General features: G+C 40.9%; 1 protein-coding gene across 3 annotated transcripts in view; it reads left to right on the top strand.

Annotated features, from left to right (window-relative positions):
• Nucleotides 1-19,993, top strand: part of NRAP (nebulin related anchoring protein) — an 89,708-nt gene that overhangs the window by 12,314 nt on the left and 57,401 nt on the right. For all 3 annotated transcript variants that reach the window (XM_014593407.2, XM_014593405.1, XM_014593406.1), the window contains exons 6-14: nucleotides 802-906; nucleotides 1,613-1,717; nucleotides 2,512-2,619; nucleotides 3,374-3,478; nucleotides 7,032-7,136; nucleotides 8,296-8,412; nucleotides 11,543-11,647; nucleotides 13,537-13,644; nucleotides 14,983-15,087. In XM_014593407.2, coding sequence (XP_014448893.1) covers nucleotides 802-906; nucleotides 1,613-1,717; nucleotides 2,512-2,619; nucleotides 3,374-3,478; nucleotides 7,032-7,136; nucleotides 8,296-8,412; nucleotides 11,543-11,647; nucleotides 13,537-13,644; nucleotides 14,983-15,087 — 963 coding nt within the window. The remainder of the gene's footprint in view (nucleotides 1-801; nucleotides 907-1,612; nucleotides 1,718-2,511; nucleotides 2,620-3,373; nucleotides 3,479-7,031; nucleotides 7,137-8,295; nucleotides 8,413-11,542; nucleotides 11,648-13,536; nucleotides 13,645-14,982; nucleotides 15,088-19,993) is intronic.

The raw sequence follows: 19,993 nt of genomic DNA on the forward strand, positions 1-19,993 counted from the left end.
AAAGTCCTTACAGGAGGGAGGCAGGATGATCAAAGTCAAAGTAAAAGGTGACGTGACCAATAGAGGTCAAAGGTGTGTGGGGTCAAGGACCAAGGAACACGAGGGCCTCTAGAAGCTACGAAAGACAAAGAACATATTCTCCCCTAGAACCTCCAGAAGGAACCAGCCCTTTTGGCCCATTTTAAACTCCTGACCTACAGGACTAAGTGACACCTTAGGAAGCTGTCGGGATGGCCACTGTAGCCCAATCTGTAGGACTCTTTAACCGTCTGCACACGTTACCCTCTATTCACACACCTTCCCCTTGAAGAATCTACTTTGGAAAACAGTCTTTCATGACATTTCCTTTAGAAAATGGAAAGAAAACAATGCAAACACAAATGCTAAGGTGATATGTCCAATTAGAAAAATGAAACATCAGAGATGCTCAAAAAGCGAGGAGGGAAAACATAGACATTCTACTCCTACTGCTATAGAACCACCCTGGTGGATGAGTCTCAGAAATCTCTCCTGTAGATCTATGCCGTGTTATCATGTAAGCCTTGAGTCAAAGGGCAGCCATTGGTTTGGACCAGGTTCCACATGAATGGCTATAAAGATTGAAGGGGAAACTCTTTGCTCTGGAAAATAGAGCTCTTTGGTGTTATTTAAATTGCCACTTGAATATAATTTTCAAATTCATTTTAGGTGACTGAAATATTCTCCAAGTACCCTATTAATCCAGTTTCATTGACTTTATTGCAGTTTCATTAGTTCTCATCCAATATTAGTGCTCATGCTGCCCTTGGTTCTGACCAACAGGATTATACAGGAGACTACGAGCAACAGAGGGGCAAGGGGAGCTTTCCAGCCATGATCACGCCTGCTTATCAAAGAGCCAAGAAAGCCAACCAGCTTGCCAGCCAAGTGAGTGTCTTGGTGCCTATTTACCATGGGGTATGCTGTTTATTTTTAATGAATCCCTGTGGTTCTGGGGGAAAAAAATAACAGTAAGATTGTGCTTTTGGGTTGTTGGTGCCATTCCTGTCATGTTGTGGAGAAAACTTGTATTCTTTCTTTTCCTTATCATTTATCCTCTGTGTCTTGATTGGGCCATGTCTATAAAATAGGGAGAAGACTATGTAGCTCACCCAAACACTGGACTACATGATTTCTTGAGGATGCCTTAGCCTTAAGAAACTGATATTTAATTGGATGATGGATCCTCCTAAAGAGTAGCACAGTTGATTAGTTAAAAGTTCAGATTTTGAGAGTTGGAATGTTAAGATTTAGACCCTGGCTTCATTCCTTAATAGCTGTGTGACCATAGGTAAATCACACAACCTCTCTGTTCTTTGGCTTTTCGTTTGTAAAGAGAAGAAAGCATTAGTCTTGCCAAAGATGATTGTTACAGAGATTAGGCAAGTTACTATTTGCTCTAGCTTAGCCATGCCTGGCACTCTCTTGGACTTAGCACGTTAGCACAGATGCTTTTTGAAGAGGAGCCAGTGTGAAGCAAGCCACAGGTTTGTTTTGAATGTAGTCTGAGAGTATAGCTTCAGGAGAGCTGCAGTAAGAGATCCTGGCAGAGGCTGTGAGGCAAGATCTTGACTCTGTGTTGTCTCCGTATCAGGTGGAATACAAGAGAGGGCATGAGGAACGCATTTCCAGGTTCACCACGGTGGCGGACACCCCTGAGCTGCTACGGGCCCAGGCAGGTGGACAGCTTCAGAGCAATGTAAGACATGGTGGAGGCCAAGACAGTGGTTTTTATTTAAGATCCCTCCTTCTATTCTTACCTGGAGGAGGAAGAAGGGAGAGTGCACGGATTATTCCAGAACTGTGTGGGTCTCAGGAAGAACTTCCTAAAGTCAAGGCTGGTTGATTCAGATAAGTCAGCAAGCATAGCCCTTGAGAAAACTCTTCTTTAGAAGGAAAACTTGAGGTCAGCTTAGTACCAAGCTGGATGTAGCTAATTAACCTGAAAGAAATCTCTCTTGCTGCTGCAAATTAGAGAACCAACTCATTTCCAAAGGATTTCTGCCACTTGGCTTTTCATAGCCCAAACGCTCCTTAGCAATATAAGACTAAGAACTTAGGGTTATTCTGAATGAGCGGCTGACGCACACATGAAGGCTCATCTAAATCAGTGTTTGCCACATGTGTTAACTTAAATGTAGGGTTGGAAAGTCTCTGTGGTCTTCCAAACTTGACTGGCAACTCCTAGAGGGCAGGAGACTTACTCCTCTGCCCAGCTCTGTCATTTGGCCCATACCAGGTGCAACACAAGCATGTGCTGAATTCCATATTGAGTGTCTATGTGTCACGCACTGTGCTGGATACTGGGAGTAAAAAAGTAAAGAAGAGACCCATGATCCATGGAGCTGGCAGTCAAGCGTGTAGCCTAAGAGCTGTGACAGAGGATGGGCAGGGTGTCATGGGAGCCCTTAGCAGGATGTCTTACTCAGATTGTTTGATGGGCAGGGGGATTGGGGTGGGTGATTCACTTTTTTTTTTTTCTGGATTTTCCAGGTGAGGTACACAGAGGACTATGAGCAGCAGAGAGGGAAAGGCAGTTTTCCTGCTATGATCACACCAGCTTATCAGATAGCTAAAAGAGCCAATGAGCTGGCCAGTGATGTAAGTATCTGTGGCAATTTTAACATGTTAGGGAGGAAGCAGGAAAGCCACATGGGCCTGGGGAGTTCAGCTTCTTTTCTACTTTCAAACGCACCCTGACATTAGGAAGTAGTTTCCCTATATAGTTTTTAGTCAATTTTACCATGACAATGGTATAGCACTTTCATGGCTAAGACATGCTCCTAGACTTATGTAGAAAAAGAACATTCCATAAGACAATCCCTTTGGGCCAGATGATGGTGAAGTAGTAACACAACCTGTTCCACATGAGAAAAGTCCACGGTTCACATCCCAAGACCTTTCTGGGCACCATGGGTGTGTGCATGCATCTGTACCCATGATCTCAGTTGACTGAGACTGAGGGTGGATCATGGCATGAAGACCCTCTTGAGGCTCTCTCCCATCTCTCTCTCTCTAAATGTCTGTCTCTCTTTCTCTCTTATGAAAGAAGTTAAAAAATAATCTTAAAAATACATTCATGGGGCCAGCAGGTGGCATGGTGGTTGGGGTGCTGGACTCCCACATGGCCAACTGTGGTTTGAGTCCTGGATGGGGAGAATTGCTTCCTCACTTTTCTTTTCTCTCTCTGGTGAGTGTATGTGCCCTGTAGCAAATCTTAAAATATAATAATAATGATAAATAAAATTAAATAAATTGTTCTTTAAAAATATAATGCATTCATATTTACTCTTCTGGACCTTGTGCATGGAAGGTTGCTTCAACCTTTGAATTTTTCTCCTTTCCCTTCAAATAGGTGCGGTACCACCAACAATATCAAAAAGAAATGAAGGGAAGGGCCAGTCCAGCCACTGGGGCTGAGGGTGCGTCGATGAAGGACTGTGTAGGCCAGTTTGGCCAGGTAAGTGACAGATTGACTTCTGGGGAAACTGACTATATCCATGGTCAATTCTCAGTTTAACTCCGTGTCTGTGATGCAACCTATGACAGTTTAATCGAGGGTTGGACTGTGTGTTTTACCCTTGCCCTATTTATGAAAGGTGGATTTTTGTAAGCCAGAAAGTAGCAGACAAACAGTACATAGGGTCTAGCTTGACTCATGTAGGAAAACAGATTAACAATCACGTTTTTAAAGGTCCTATACCCAGGTGGTGGTGTGGCTAAGAATAAAGCATTCTTGTCTACTTGCTGAAGAACGGCCGCAAGGACAGAGATTGGCTGCGTGGAACCAGTCTGTAGAGGCATGAGAGGGACTGAAATGCATATCTTGGAAAATATTGAGCATGTCACTACTAGCACAGTGTATTTTCTTAGAAATGAAGTTTCTTATCTAGGTCGTTGGATTAAGTAGAATCCAGAGAATAGAAACTCTTTTCCCATTTTCCTTCTGAAATAAACTACATCTTGGCAAAGAGTGAAAAGGTCAAGATAACAATTATAAACTAGTTCTTTTTTATTTTTTTGAGAGATTTTGCTAGGGCGCGTGCACTAGCCAGAGAGACAGAGAGATAGAAAGCGAGAACCCCCCACCCCTAGAGGGGAGGGCCATGCCGTAATCCCTTCTCCTTTATTCTCCTCTTGGGATTTTGGGCATGCAGGCACATGCGCCCGGCATGAGTTTTAAGCTACCGGGTTCAGAACTTGAACCATGGTCGACCATGTGGGAGTCCAACACCATTAACTATTATGCCATCTACTGCTCCCTACAAGCTAGTTTTATTTGCACACTCCTCTGTATTTTCTGGTACTAGCCAGGTTTTACAAGGAAGAAAGAAAACATGATTTTTTTTTCACAGTTGTATGAAAAGAATATTGGAAGAGCAAGTATATGTAGTGGAAGAGTTTATCCAATGGATTAGGTGATTTTCTTCCTTCATGGACTGTTGTTTGAGTTACTTGGTAGAGAGTAGACTCTGCAACATACATAGCACATCCAACACATATGCCTCTCATAGAAGGAGAGCACAAAGCATTTATTTCTTTTCTTTAGAAAAATAAATTGCCCTTCTTATGTATATCTTGTGTATTTGTCATTCTTACAATACATGTGAAGACAGGTTTTTTTTAAACCATTTGCAAATGTCCATCTGAACAAAATGCTGGTCTTTGAATTAAAAAGGCCATTTTATCAAATTCTGTAAGTTGATTACGTAGTCACTGAGAGCTTTAAACTCAATGAAACATTCTTTTATTGGTTTCATGTTTTAGAAGTATTATTTAGACAGCTCAGGATAACTTTTAAAAACCTGTTTTATGAAAAAAGATTTGACTAATATCCTTGACGAGAAATGTTTTTCTTCTTTATTTGGACAGCCCTGTCTATCACTCGTTAGGACACACATGTATCTAGACATGACTATACTCAAAGATGAAATGTAACTTCATGATATCATACTTGGTTCTTGATTAGGAGGACATTGCGACTGAAATTTTCAGTCCTGATCCAGTTATGGCGAATACAAGAATCAAAGTGGGTGTTGTTTGACAGCACTATTAGCAGCTGTTGAGGGGACTCAGTCTAGAGTGGCATTTCACTGTGTGATTTAGCATGGCTTGCCAGGGCGTGAGTAGGAGGAAGCGAGAGAGAGGCAGGCAGGCAGGCAGGCAGATAGACTATAAATATCCATAGTGCTTTAAATGCCAAGCAATTCATTACTCTGTCTAATGAGTAACTAGACTCATTATAAAGACCATACCATATAATCAGCTTATTATTTGTAACCCATCGACTCCCTAATAGGATTAGAGGGTTTTACACACACCAGGTCTATGTTAAGATAAACCTATAATCACAATCTATAGTGCAGAATGGGCAACACCATAGAGGAGATTACCAAAGAATTTGACTATTTAAACATTTGACTTTTTTGGTCATTGTTGTTACTGATTATGTTTGACCTAGAATATTCTGGCAGCCAAGCAAAAAAAAAAAAGTACAGTCAGGTTAACTTTTTATTAATGGTCATAAAAGGAAGCCTGGTCTTTCTAGCATGACCCAACTGTGTTATTTAAGAAAATACATGTACACATGTACCCAAGTCCAAGCCTGGTGCTGGAGTAGGGCAGTCCCCTGCCTTGAACAAGCACAGGGTGGTGGATCATGAGCTCAAGAGGGTATGGTAAAGGCTGTTTGAGATTTGTGGGCAAGACACCACGAGCACTCAGATGAGGAAACAGCTAAATTTCTGCCTGGGGTGGGTCTAGAAGATGGGAGGACTCCTGGACTTCCACAGAAAGAAGGTTGCATCTGAGTGGGATCTTGAAGTAGAGCAGGCTGCCACAGAATGTTTACACCAGTCATGTGATGGAAGATTTATGAAAGAAGAATTTTCTTTGTGGGAGTGGGTATGTGGTAAGGGGAAGAGGAAGAAAAAAAAAAAAACAACTAAAATTACAGTCCTTGGTCTGAAATACAGAGTCCCATTTCAGATCATCTATGGCAATTTGAAATTGTCCTCCCCTGGGGCCAGAAGGTGGAATGGTAGTTAAGGCACTGGATTCCCACATGGTCAATTGTGGTTTGAGTCCCAGACCTGGCAACTTGAAACTCACCCCAGGCATGTGTATGTGTATGTGAGCCCAAAATCCCAAGAGGAGAATGGAGGAAAAGAGATTGCCACATGGCCATCCCTCTTGCAGGGTTATTTCTTGCTTTCTGTCTCTCTAGTGATCGCATATGCTCTTTAGCAAAAATCGCTTCAAAAACAAACAAACAAACAAACAAACAAATAAATAAATAAAATTGTCCTCCCCAAACTACAAACATTTTATAATACTCTTTTTCTGGGTACATTACATACATTGCTGGGCAAGACAGTATTTGGGAGGTCAAAGTATCCCCTGCATAGATCTGCCAATGGCTTGAATAAGGTAGTTTTCAAGGGTTCTGGGAGACAAAGGACAAGCTTGGTGTCAGTTAAGAAATATATACTCTGGGACCAGCAGATGGTGTAATAGTTATGTCACATAGCTGACCACGGTTTGAGTTCTGAACCTGGCAACTTGAAACTCATGCCAGGCATGAGCGTGTTAGTGCCCAAAAATCCCAAGAGGAGAATAGAGGAGAAGGGATTGCGGCATGGCTAATCCATGGAGGGTGGTGTCTCGTTTTCTGTCTTTCTGGTGAGTGGATGTGCCCTATAGCAAAAAATCTCTCTTAAAAAGAAAGAAAGAAAGGAAGGAATACCCCATAACAACATGGCCCTGGGAAGTGGTAGAGTGTCCTGATTCATCTGGTGGAAATAATATTGATGATCACGACTGTAGTTTCCATTTATTTGGTGCTGCGTGCTGACCATTATGTGAGCCTGACTCCAGGGTCTACCATCTTAACCATCATAAGGACATCACTGGATGTCCGCTGCACATAGGACTTTAAGGGAATGGGCTCTATGCGTGATCACTGCTAATCCCTACTTGCTTGGAGAGATTAAAATTTTTTATTGATTCAACAGGGTTACTTGGAGGAGTGTGAGGAGCACAGAGGAAAGGGCAGCTTCCCAGCCATGATCACTCCCGCTTATCAGAATGCCAAAAAGGCCAACGAACTTGCTAGTGATGTAAGTACCATGTAGAGATAACCTGCAGAGCCACAAAGTTAGTGGGAAAATGAGAGCTGTGCTTATTGAAACCTACACAGAGATAACATTTATTAGAGCTGAGGCATATTAGAATGTTAGCTTAGCCCTCAATTTCTATCCATATTTCCGATGTCCATTTTTTTGTTGTTGTTCACCCTCTTTGGTCATAGTCACCTGCTTCCAAGGAAATGGACTTGAACAAACAGCGTAACTCACTTTAGATCATTTGAAGCAAGTACCAGTGTTGGTCCAGCCAGATAAGCTGGGATTAGGGAAATTTTCACCAAAGAATCCATTTAGAAATTGAGCATTTTATGGGAGGAACTACCTAAAATAAGTCATGTGATTATCAAATTGGGTGTAACCCAGTTGATAAAATGATTTTTATTTGCAGAATGTTAGCTAGCTGGAAGTCCTTGAAAGATAAGCTATAATTAAACTTGGCGTCATACTCATTGCTGAGCTTAACGTGCCAACTTGAGGTTGGTCTCTAACCAGAATCTAGCACTCAGTTCACCTTCTTACTGTGCTGCTACTCATTTATTTCCCATTTACCCAGAACAGCGCCACCTTTGGCCTGAGAAGGGAAGTAAAAGACATTACTCACTCTGCTCCTCATTAGCTGGCTAGATAAGTGATGAAACAGAGGCAGAATGAGGTTGGAATCACAGGTTTTGTTATTATAATCTTAAGATATTTCTTCATGCAGAATCAGAAATGTGTAAGAAATGTGAAAAAGGCCAGTAAAATTTTAATACAGAAAGGACTGAGTAGGTCCCAGCTATGGTAGTGTGTACTGGCAGATGTTGTTACTCGGCAGTCTGAGGTCACCTAGAGACCCAGGTTCAATTCCATGCCCACTCTGAAAGCTTGTATAGTCACTCCACTGGCGAATGCCTGTGATCCCAGCCAGGGAGGAGGATGAGGCAGGAAGAAGCTGACATGGCGAGACCCTGTCTGAAACAGAATAACGCAAGCAGATTTCATGGAGAAAAGAGTCTGCATAAATGTTTTGCCTTCAGAAAGTTGCATTGAATAAATACTGACATTAACTCTGAAATAATTTTGGAGTAATTTCACTTACAGAGCTTGGAAACTATTCCAGACCTTATATTTTGTTTTTGTTTTTGTTTACCAGATAAAATACAGGCAGGACTTCAATAAGATGAAAGGTGCTGCTCATTATCATTCCCTTCCAGCCCAAGACAACTTGGTTCTGAAACGAGCTCAGAGTGTAAACAAGCTTGTGAGTGAGGTACGTACGTATGGGGGTCTCACCATGTCTCCTCACCTCCTTTATCTTCCACAGGTAATGAATGAGGTGACCCCATAATAAAAAAATTCTAGTTAAGAGTGTAACACCACATATATTACCCGTGGGTTACCCATTTACAAAGAAACTGAATATGCAGTAAAATGCAATGAGCAGGAAAGCCCATAATCAAATTAAATCTTTCTCTGGTAGTTCAAAAGTTTCTTCCCAAATCCTTTCAGGACTGTAGATTTTCAAAAGTGCCAGGCAGTAGAGTTCTAGCTGCCAGACAAAATATTGAATGATCCAACTCTTTTTAAAATATATATTTATTATTTACATTTAATCACTGTCCATCTTTATGGTGTACAACATGGCTTTTCCCAGCATGAATACGGTACATATCGATCAAGACAAAGACATTGCCGTCTACATTATCATGAGCAAATAACTTTTCGTTGTTGTGTCAATTAAATGTATTGTTTGGTTTTTTTCCCTGTTCTTTTCTCTCCCTCCCCCAATGATCAACCCTAAAACAATTTGTCAGGCCAGCCCATGGGGTGATGGTTGGGGGTGACCACATAGTTTGAGTCCTGGACTCTGCAACTTGAGAAACACATTGAGCATATAGTATATGCCCAATATCCCAAAAGGAAGGGGAAGTGGAAGAGAAGGGACTGTGGTTTGATCATTCCCCCTGGGAGTACTTTCTTGCTTTCTCCTTCTTCCTTTTTCTCTCTGTCACTCACTGGCTAGTGCACATGCACTCTGGCAAAATTTAAAACCAAATCAAACAAAAATATCATTATTATAGAATGGAAATCAAAGATCAGAGAGTGTTTCAAATGTGGAAACTTTCTCATTCTCTGACTATTATAATTAGATAATTAGCAACCTCTGGCAATAGGAAAAATAAGACTATTAAATGTATTTCTATCCTAGCCAACACCTGCAATTCAGAAACAGACATGCAAAAACCTGTAGAGTTTTCTTTTATAACCTCTAAAGGTTAGTTCTGTACCCCAAACTGTTAGTTATCCTGTGGCCCTCTATCCTTGGACTGCTCAGAATCACTAGGAGTGACATTTTTCTGAACCTGGTCTGGAACCTCAGATATTTTGAAGGAGTACATGAATGGTGGGGACTTGGAATCTGTTGGATAACTCTGATGTTCTAGACCAAAGGTCATCAAACTGCCACCTAAGTGCCAAATCTAACCTGCAGCCTATTTTTATAAATATACTTTTATTGTAATACAGCCACATCATGTTTGTTTACATACTGTCCATGGCTACTCTCAAATACAAGGGGGGAGGTGCAGAATTCACAGAGAGACTATGTGGCCCACCAAACCTAAGAAATTATTATACAATCGGGTCTGTTGGAAGTTTGCCTACCCTTGCTCTCCACTCGCAGAACATTAGATCTGGGTGGGACCTTTGTGACCTTTAGGCCCTTGCTTTGTCATAGGCCAAGAAAAGCATCTTATTCTGGTTCATACAGACTTTTAGGGACAGAACTAGAACCAGATCACTGGCAGTGAAATTCTGTTACCCAGGAATAACACTAATAGTAGTTTGGTCTTTTTCCATGTGAATACACTATAACCAAATATATGAATATAAAAATGTATATTTATAGAATTAGAATTCAACCATGTACACAGTTTATTCACTTAATATATTATGTGCATTATAATGCATCTTGCATATTTTAAAAGTCATATCCACACCATATGGTGTTACATGATGATAAATTAATTTGTGTTTCCTTTCGTAAGAGGTCACAAGGCAACTTTCCATTTCATTTGCCCTTGTATTTATCCAGCAAGGCAAATCAGCCACACCTCTTTTGGGTAATAGGCCTTAGCTGCCTTTCTCCAAGTACCTGGGGTGATATGGAGTCTGCTTAAGAATTACAGCCTTATGGGGCTGGCAAGTGCCATGGTGGTTAAGGTGCTGGACTCCCACATGGCTGACCACAGTTCTGGTCCCAGACTTGCCACTTGCTTTCTCACTTTCCCTTTTTCTCTCTCTACTCAAATTAAAAAAATAATAGCAATAATAAAATTAAATAAAATAATTCTAAAAAAAAAAGAAAGAAACACCAACTTATGTTTCCCTTCTAGGCATACAGGGTTGTTCAAATAGCCAATCCATTTTAAATTAGGAGACACTGCATCTGAGTGGTCTATTTAATCTACTCTTTCGTAAAGTAACTTTTTTTTATTAAGTTCTGTTAAGGATACACACAGAGACGTGAATACAGTAAGTGTACTAGAGGGAGGATTTCCACAAGTAGATATATCTGTGTAATTAACACTCAAATCAAGGCACAAAACTTGACCAGAAGTCCAGACTTCTCCATAATTCCACAAAGCATTTCTCCCCAAGAGTAACTACCTGCTTGTCAAACCTGTTTTACCATTTTTTGAGCTGTATGAAATGTTACAGTATTTGTTCTTGAAAGAGACTCCATTTTTTTTTTTAATTTTCAGAATGAAACTGATTATTGACTTATTTATTTCTTGTTTTGTTTTTTTTTTTTTTTTCCCAAAGGAAAGCACATACTATTAACTTACAGCATCCTATGCTTAGTACTTTAAAATTTGGGGTTGAAAGTTTTCTTTCTTTTTTAGAGAGATTTTTGCTATAGGGCACATGTGTTCGCCAGAAAGACAGAGAGAGGCAGAAAGACAGAAAGTGAAATGTCAGCCCCCAGGGGTGGTGGCCATGCTGCAATCTGTTCTCTTCCATTCTCCTCTTGGGATTTTAAACATGCATGCACATGCACCTGGTGCCTGGCATGAATTTTTTTTAATTTTTTTTATATACATTCAATCATAATATTTAGCTTACAAAGTGAAAATTTCAATATGTGAACATTTCTCCTCAGTCCAGTTGATCAAAGTATCTTCCACTGATAACACCACATGCCTGGCATGAGTTTTAAGCCCACAGGTCTGGGACACGAACCACAGTCAACCGCATGGGAGTCCAGTGATGTAACATTATCCCATCTGCTGGCCCCAGGTTGAAAGTTTTCTAAAAATATCCTAGTCAAGTCCTGGAGACATTTTCAAGAGTGACTTCAGCTTTGGTTCTATTGTGCGTCTGGTGTTTTTATTTTGAAGGTGGAGTATAAGAAGGATCTGGAAAGTAGTAAAGGTCATAGTATCAACTACTGTGAAACGCCACAATTTAGGAACGTGAGCAAGATCTCAAAATTCACCAGTGATGTGAGTTGTTAATGTCTCGGCATACGTTTAGGCACTTTTTGTGAGCTCTGTTTCTAGGTCTCCTGAGAGACTTTGCGAATGTACCTTTGTGTCTGGGAGAAGCATGGCCTCTTAAAACAAAAACATATGAGTTGGGATTAAGATTGCCTGCCAGAATCACTATATGGTGTTCAGTTCTGTCACATCCTTGATCTCCCTCTCTCTCTCTCTCTCTCTCTCTCTCTCACACACACACACACACACACACACACAACACACACAATACCTTACACCCGCAGGGCAGAGACTGCCTTCTCTGTCTTTTGACATCTCTTGCGTGGAGTGTAATATCCGCTCCTAGTGCCAAAAGAACCTGGTGGAACATGTAATGTTTGTGATTTAATGTAATATCTCATTTAACTTTCATCGTCACCTGGGGAGCGAGACATTATTTCCCTATCCTACAGATGAGCAAAGTTCTAGTTGATTCTGTTGCTGATAACAGAAATAGCTGAGTCTGGGTAATTTAAAAGAATTTTGTTCCGCTCACAGTTATGGAGGCTGAGACATCCAAGAGAGTGATGCCAACATCTGCCCTGGATCTTCTTGATATATTACAACATGGTGGAGGGAAGAGCAGAGCAGGGCACATCTGTGTCCATGCGTTTCTGCTCTGGCCTCCTCCTTATAAGCACACCAGGAGTCAATTATGGAGGTTAACACCCTAATCACACCTCCCAAAGGCTCTATCTCTTTTCTCCCATGATCAGATTAAGTTTCCTCTTAACACCTTCACAATATAACCAAATTCCAACACATGAATTCTGGGAGACATATGCAAACAAACCATAGCAAGCAGATGTATGCAACATAGCATTTGCAAGTTGGAAATTCTCAGAGCAAGTCTAAAGCTGTGTCCTGGAGAACATCAAGGATCTATAATAGATTGCATGATTTTACTTCTACTTAGCTAATAGTACATAAAAATAGAATTTAAAATCACGAGGGACTTTGTAAGGCTCAGTGAGGAATTTGTTTTGCACAAATACAGTGGATAGGAGTACCAGCTTTGGAGACAACTTAACCTGGTTCCACAGTGAGCCACATGGGTGACTTTGAACAAGTGATTTGAAGTCTCTGAGCCACTTTTCTCATCCATAAAATGGGGATGATTATAATTCCTTCCTTCTCATAGAGTATTTGCAAAGATTGAGACAAGTGGAATCATATCTGATTTATAGTAATAGTATTCTGTTTATATACTCTCAATGCCTGGAAACTCAGTGACCTCCAGGCTAATAATTTTATTATAATTTCCTCATATGTATGACTTCCATCGTCCCATTTTGTTGTTCTTTTTATTTGGTAAGTGGCATTTGGGACATAACATCACTATTACACATGGTTGCAGTGGTGATTAGTTCTACGCCACAGAATTTGGCCAAGCCCAGGTTTTATTCTCCATGCATTTGGAAATGGAAGAAATAGTATGCAGTGGTTTGCACCAACCCCAGCATGGGCTTTGCATCCAGGATCCACAGTCAGCTCTTGGCCATCACAGAGTACCACGCTCTCACGGTTACTTTTCACACTGGAACAACGTGGCAGATTTAAAACAGAAAACATATGTATCAAACAGCCATCTGTTTTGTATTGTCTATGCTCTCTGGATGCTATGTTTTCTTGTGTGCTTATCCACCTGTCTTACTCCAGCTTCATGAGCTTGCTTGAAATTTAAAATTTTTTTAAAAAAAAGTTTCCTTTATTTTTTTATTTGACAATATACTGACTACTTAAATAAGCTATATTTAATCATTTATAGTTTGGATTTAGTACATTACGATGAGTAGTTGACCTTCAACTACTTGGGAAGAGAATGCTTTTGTTGAAAGTGTTATGTTTCCCTGTAGAATAAATATAAAGAAAACTACAAGAACCACATGAGAGGCCACTATGAAGGAGTTGGTATGGACAGACGCACTCTCCATGCTATGAAAGTTGGCAGTCTGGCAAGCAACGTGAGTCCTTTCATGGGGGGCCCTATAGGGATGGAGGAATGATGGGTTATAAGGAATTCAGCCAGTTCTTTTTCAACCTACCTTTGGGAAAAAAAAAAAAAAGTATTCTAAGACCAGTGGTGCTATAGTGATTAAGGTGTGGACACTCACATGGCTAAATGTGTTTTGAGCCCCAGAGCCGGTGACTTAAAACTCACCCTGGGCACATGTACATGCGTGCCCAAAATCCAGAGAAGAGAATGAAGGAGAAGGGATTGCAGCATGGCCACCCCCACTAAAGGTGGAGAGTGATTTCTCACTTTCTCTTTCTCTGTCTCTCTCCTGCCAGCTCACATACCCTATAGCAAAAGCTTTAAAAAAGTAAATAAATTTTAAGAACAAAGAAAAAAAGAAAAGAAAGTATTCTATCGTGTAAAGATTAACCCATGAGTTTCTAAGTCCTAACCAATGTAACCAAGACCAGGTAAAATTCCTGAAAAATTTCAAAGGCTTCAATTTATTTATCTTTGCTTTCTCTGATTTAAAGAATAGTTTGATCTGTTATAATTGATCTAGTGTTATAAAACCTTCCCATTTCTGAGAAGAGAAATGGTTGACCATGATTCTTATTTCAGAGTCCCCAGGCTTCCAAATTTTTTGCGATTTATTTGAAGTTGGTTGATTGGTTGACTGATCTGTTTGTTCACTCATTTATTCAAGCTTTGGTATTCCCTTTATCATCGAAGACCTACTGTGGCAGGCACTGGTTAGAGTATAGGGCCATCAAGTAGATCAGGTCCTGATCTGATCAGAGTATGGGACATCCCTGTGGCATGTCATCTGTTAATCTCTTTAGCATTGTCCATCCAATTTACAGGTTTGCAAATGCCGGTTTACAAATCTTGGAGGCAAAGGACACTTTGAGGAAATTTATTTTATTATTAAAACATACAATCAGAAATTTCTTTGCTTGATAAAGTCATAGTTGGACCTTAAGAAAAAAATTTAAATACTCCGAAGACTTTTGACATTGCATTTATTATCTTGGGGTTAGCCAAGAAGCTCTTTCATTGGATAGCCACGTGCAAATGTTTCTTTTTAACAAAAATGACAAGGAGAGCTATAATTATCAGATAGATAAAATAAATGTACAATGGATGGAAGTTAACTGACGTTGGATTAATTAAGAGGAATTCAGATTAATTAAAGGCAAAAATGTGAATGTAATTTAATTTTCCTTGGAGGTGATAAAACTGAATTAAATTTGTTTCTAGTTATTTAAAAAATATTTCTTATGTCATTCAGACAAGGTCAAATGAAAGTGGGGGCTGAGTTCTCTTTTCTTGTTCTTTGTTTCAGATTGCTTACAAGGCTGATTACAAACACGATATTGTTGACTACAATTACCCAGCCACCCTAACTCCTTCCTATCAAACGACAATGAAACTGGTTCCCTTGAAAGATGTAAGTTGTTGGAACCAGCAAAAGGTGTAATGGTTATGTTGCTGGACTCCCATGTAGTTGGCTGTGGTTTGAGTCCCAGACCTGGCTGCTTAAAACTTGTGCTGGATATGTGCATGAGTGTGCCCAAAATCCTGAGAGAAGAATGGAGGAGAAGGGATTGCAGCATGGCCACCCCCCCCCCGGGGGGAGCGATTTCTCATTTTATGTTTCTCTGTCTTTCTTTGTCTCTGGAGAATGCATATGCCTTATAGAAAAAATCTCTCTGAAAGAAAGAAAGATGTAATTTCTCTTTCAATAATGCTTGCCACTTTCTTTCTGAGGAGTGATTCTTAAACAGCAAGATGGAAAAACAAAAAAACAAAAAACAAAAAAAAACAAGACTAAAGGAAGAGGTTGAAGGAATTGGGACAGGACAGCTCAGTTCTAGGAAGTCCATTTATGCATGGTTGGACACTCCTTGATTTTCTGTATAGTAGGGACAACTCTGGTTTTGTCTTAAAAATCAACTAAAGTTCAGCTTCTCAGGTTTGGTGGGTTATGTGTGTGTGCACATGTGTGTATGTGCCCAAAAATCCCAGGAGGAGACCAGAGGGAGAAGGGATTGGAGCATGCCCACCTCCCTTTCCCTCTCACTATCTCTCGCTGTCTCTCTGGAGCACCCGTGCCCTGTGGCAAAAACCTTAAAAAAAAAAAAAATGACAGTCCACAAACCATATACAAGCTGCTGAAATGTTTTGTTTGGTTACAGTGTTCTTTAAAAAAATGAAATTGACCCAACATGTAAAACTTGTGAGTTCACATAAAAATGAACATTTTTGTCTTTTTTGGGAACATTGGAAAGCTCTAGGCACCTCTGCCCTTGTTTCTGCGTGGCAGCGATCGGCTGGCACTGACTGGTGACTCTTCTCTGTTGACTTACCCTCCTTAACTTACATATTTTTGCTCTGATGTGAACTTGAGTTTATCACCCCTAATGTAAAGACTTTAGTTTAAGTTTGGGAAATCCATTTGTAACAATTTTTGTGGTTTCTCTGGCAGGGAGCCTTAAAGATGGTGAAACGGCTATAAAATGAAATAAACAAGCATGGGTCCTTAATTAGAGAGAGCATTCCTTTTAGTTGAATTTTATAAACACTAATAGAATTAAAATGAGACTCTATCTTAGTAAAGAGACTCTCCAGAATGTAGACTGAAGCAGTGGCCCACTATTTGTGATGTTGTGAAGATGTGATTAATTGCAGAGACTGTTAATTATGTCCTGCAGAGAAAAGTAATTGTGCTCGGCAACATACTGAATGCAGGATGATCGAGAAAGACTATGCCATTTAAAAAAATATAGTTTTCGTGACATTTTATCGGGCATAATTCTGAATTCTAATAGACTCTATTATGAGATGATTATTTTTCCTTCTGAATTAATGTGTTAGGAAGCCACTGTACTCTAATCTCATTAAGAGTTGACATTGAAATGACTTTATATTTCCTGGTTTTCCCACTCCATGTTTAAAACTCAGAACATGCAAAAACTTTTCTCCTTGAGTCATTAGCTAAAAAGCACAAAGCCATGCAATCCTTTTTCTCCAAATCCAACCAAATGCTTATGGTCCAATGTCAGGAGCCCTCTTTTTTTCCCTCAGTCCTATTCTAGTATTTAATTTGTAAGTTATTTTTTGTGCCTGAGATATATTGGGTCATCAAAAAAGGCATAACATATTTTCCTGCGTTTTTCTATGCAAAAATGCATCATGACTTTTTCTTTCTTTCTTTCTTTCTTTTTTTTTTTTTTTTTGGAAAGGTTTTGCTATAGGGCGCGTGCCAGAAAGACAGAGAGAGATAGAGAGACAGAAAGTGAGAAATCACCCCCTGGGGGGATGGCCATGCCACAATCCCTTCTCATCCATTTTCTTCTCCATTTTTGGGCATACATGCATATGTGCCTGGTGTGAGTTTAAGCCACCGGGCTGGGACTCGAACTGCAGTTGACTACATGGCATGGGAGTCCAGCGACATATAGCCATTACATCAACTGCTGGTCCCCACATCATAACTTTTTCGATGGCCCAGTATTTCCCTCCCTAAACAATGCTAGCTCTGGCTATGGGAATTCCCTTGTCCATCCGTAAAATAATAAGTAGTAGTTCTAAGCACACTAGCCTTGACAAGTCAAGTTTAGAGTGTATAGGTAAAGAGCCAAGGCAGATTGCTTGCAAGGCAGATTTCTGGGATTTGAATCCTGGCTCTGACACTAGTTGGGTGACTTTGAGCAAATCACTTTCTGTCTCTGTGCCTCAGTTTCCACATTGTGAGGTAGGAATAATTGTGCCTCCTCATGGGGTAATGGGGAGGATTAAACAAGTTAATATGTGTGAAGCGATTGAAATAGTGCCAGGCACAAAGTAAGTGTGTAGCAGTAGTCATAATTATTATTAGCTGGTATTGAGACAAGTTAGTAAGTATAAGACCCAGAGAAGACATGGAATGCAGAAGTTTGCATTCAGTGGGTTCAAAGTAGCCTTTAGGTCCATTACATTTGTATCACTGGACTTTAACAATATTAAACTATTTGCCAATAGTTAAAAACTCAAAGACCTTACATAATATTATTTACATAATAATATGGACTTCTGGTTTCTTTGGAAAATTAGAAAATCTGGTCCTATCTTGCTGCATGATAACTGTTTCCTAGAGCTAGGTAGCAGCTGCTGCCTCTGCCACAGTCCCCACCCCTCCTTACTACTTCCCTGCCAGTGACACTGATTGGGCCTTGTATCCAGCTCAAGATCTGTCTGACTCCCCTAGATGTTTGTGACCTTTAGGCTGAAAAGACTCCCTTGGGTGGGCCTTCAACTCTGGGAAGTGGCAGTAGAAGGTGGCAGCAGGCAAACAGAAAGGCAGTGACTTCAGACTCTAGTCTATGGACAGACAGGTAATGGCAGGACAGTGTAGTAGTGGCCAAGGTGTAGTGTAGGCCCCTGTGAAGGGCAGTGTCAGCTGCCAGAGGAGCATGGCCAGAGGCCACAGGCGGAGGCCCCAGAAGAGATGACAATAGATAGTGGGGGTACAGCAAAGGACTGCAGAATTCTTGGGTAGAACCCAGGCCTACAGAATCTGCTGCACTGTAGGGGACACTAGGTGGGGCCTGGGCTGTGGGCAGTACAACAGAGATATGAAAGCTGTGGGTGGGTGTTGGATGATAATTTGGTCCTTGCAAATCAAGCCAGAGTCCAGCTGGTTGACCAGCATAAACTGGAGCCTGGAGTTGAAGAGGATTAGGGGTCCAGTGCGATTGGGTCAGTGTAGGATCCCACAAGTGAAGACTTGTCTGAGATATCTCCATGGGCAGGGATGTGTGTGCATTTTTTCTCTACACAAAGAGAATACCCATGCCTGTAGAAGGAAGGAAGGAAGGAATGAACAAGTAAATGAATGAAAGGGATCACACAGGCCTTTTCGAATTTTCATCAGTGTGTGTATGTGTGCACACGTGTGCATAAAGTACAAAGGAAAAAGGGACCTTGGTTAAATTCTGAAAGAGGTCATTTGCCCCCCCACAACCCACCCTCTTTTCCCTCCTAGCTCCTCTTCCACCTGTACAGGTTTCTGGGGCTCTCACTCAGCACAGCTCAGCCCGTCACCTCTTATTACCCACCCTCACTCCTCAAACAAGTGAAGTTCCTTTACTTCCCTGCTCAAGTTCCCATGCCTTCTGCAGTGCACCTTGGTCAGATAAGTGAGGAGGAAAACAGGATGATTGGACAAGTATTTCCCCTGTGTAAATGGCTAATAATCCTTACCTCTCTGAAAGGCAATTCGTATTTCCAAATGTGAACATTCACGAGCTTTGAATGCTTTGAAGTGGGAATCCGGGCAGTCGGTGCTTCACACTGCCTTGGAGATTCTACATCCTCCCCTTCTGAACCCATAGCTTCTAGGGAAGTGCTGAGCTTAGGACAGTTTCCCTGAACACTCCACGAGATGTAAGTGAGAGCCAGGCAGGGTCCAGTATCTGAGGAGGAGACAGGTTAGGACCCTGCTTACAAGGGACCACTGATACTCCATTCTGCCCACCTAGAGACAGGTGTCTGGCCTTGGCTAGACTTTTCGTCTGTTTCATTTTTCTTTCTTTTTCTTTTCCCTTTCTTTCTCTTTTTCTTTCTTTCTCTCTCTCTTTCTTTCTTCTCCTTTTTGCTTCCTTCCTTCCTTCCTTTCTTCCTTCCTTTCTTCCTTCTGTCCGTCCTTCCTTCCTTCCTTCCTTCCTTCCTTCCTTCCTTCCTTCCTTCCTTCCTTCCTATTTAACTGCCAGCAGGTACATGCACAGAGAGCTGGAAAGAGAGAGCAAGAGGACACCCCTCAATGTAGCATGGTCATGCCACAACCCCTTTTTCTCCATTTCTTCATTCCATCAGGATTTGAGGCATACATGCACCTGTGCCCAGCATGTTTTTCAGCTTGCCAGGGCTGGGATTTGAATTGTGGTTGGCTGTGTGAGATCTGGCTCCGTATGTGCAAGGCTTAACCACTGTACTATGTGACTGGTGTTTTAAGATGTTTACCATCTTGTGTGTATGTGTGTATGTGTGTGTGTGTGTGTGTATGTGTGTGTGATGTATAAGATATACACAGAAAATTATATAGGTATAGCTATACAAGTTGAATTATTATAAAGTGACTTTGTCATACATTTTCTTTGGGAATGCATCCAGGAGTAGGATGATCAGGACATGGGGTATGTGTTTTTGCCAAAATGCTATATACTGTCTTTCAAGGCAGTTGTACCAGTCCACACTTCTACCAATCCACCAGCATATCTTGAGAGTTTCCATAGTGCTATATCCTTGCTGACACTTAGTATTTGTCAGCAATTTTAATTTTCACTCCTCTGGTGGGTCCTCTAGATGGAGGAATA

The sequence above is a fragment of the Tupaia chinensis genome, unplaced genomic scaffold, assembly GCF_000334495.1.
Source record: "Tupaia chinensis unplaced genomic scaffold, TupChi_1.0 Scaffold140534_1, whole genome shotgun sequence".
Taxonomy (NCBI): Eukaryota; Metazoa; Chordata; class Mammalia; order Scandentia; family Tupaiidae; genus Tupaia; species Tupaia belangeri.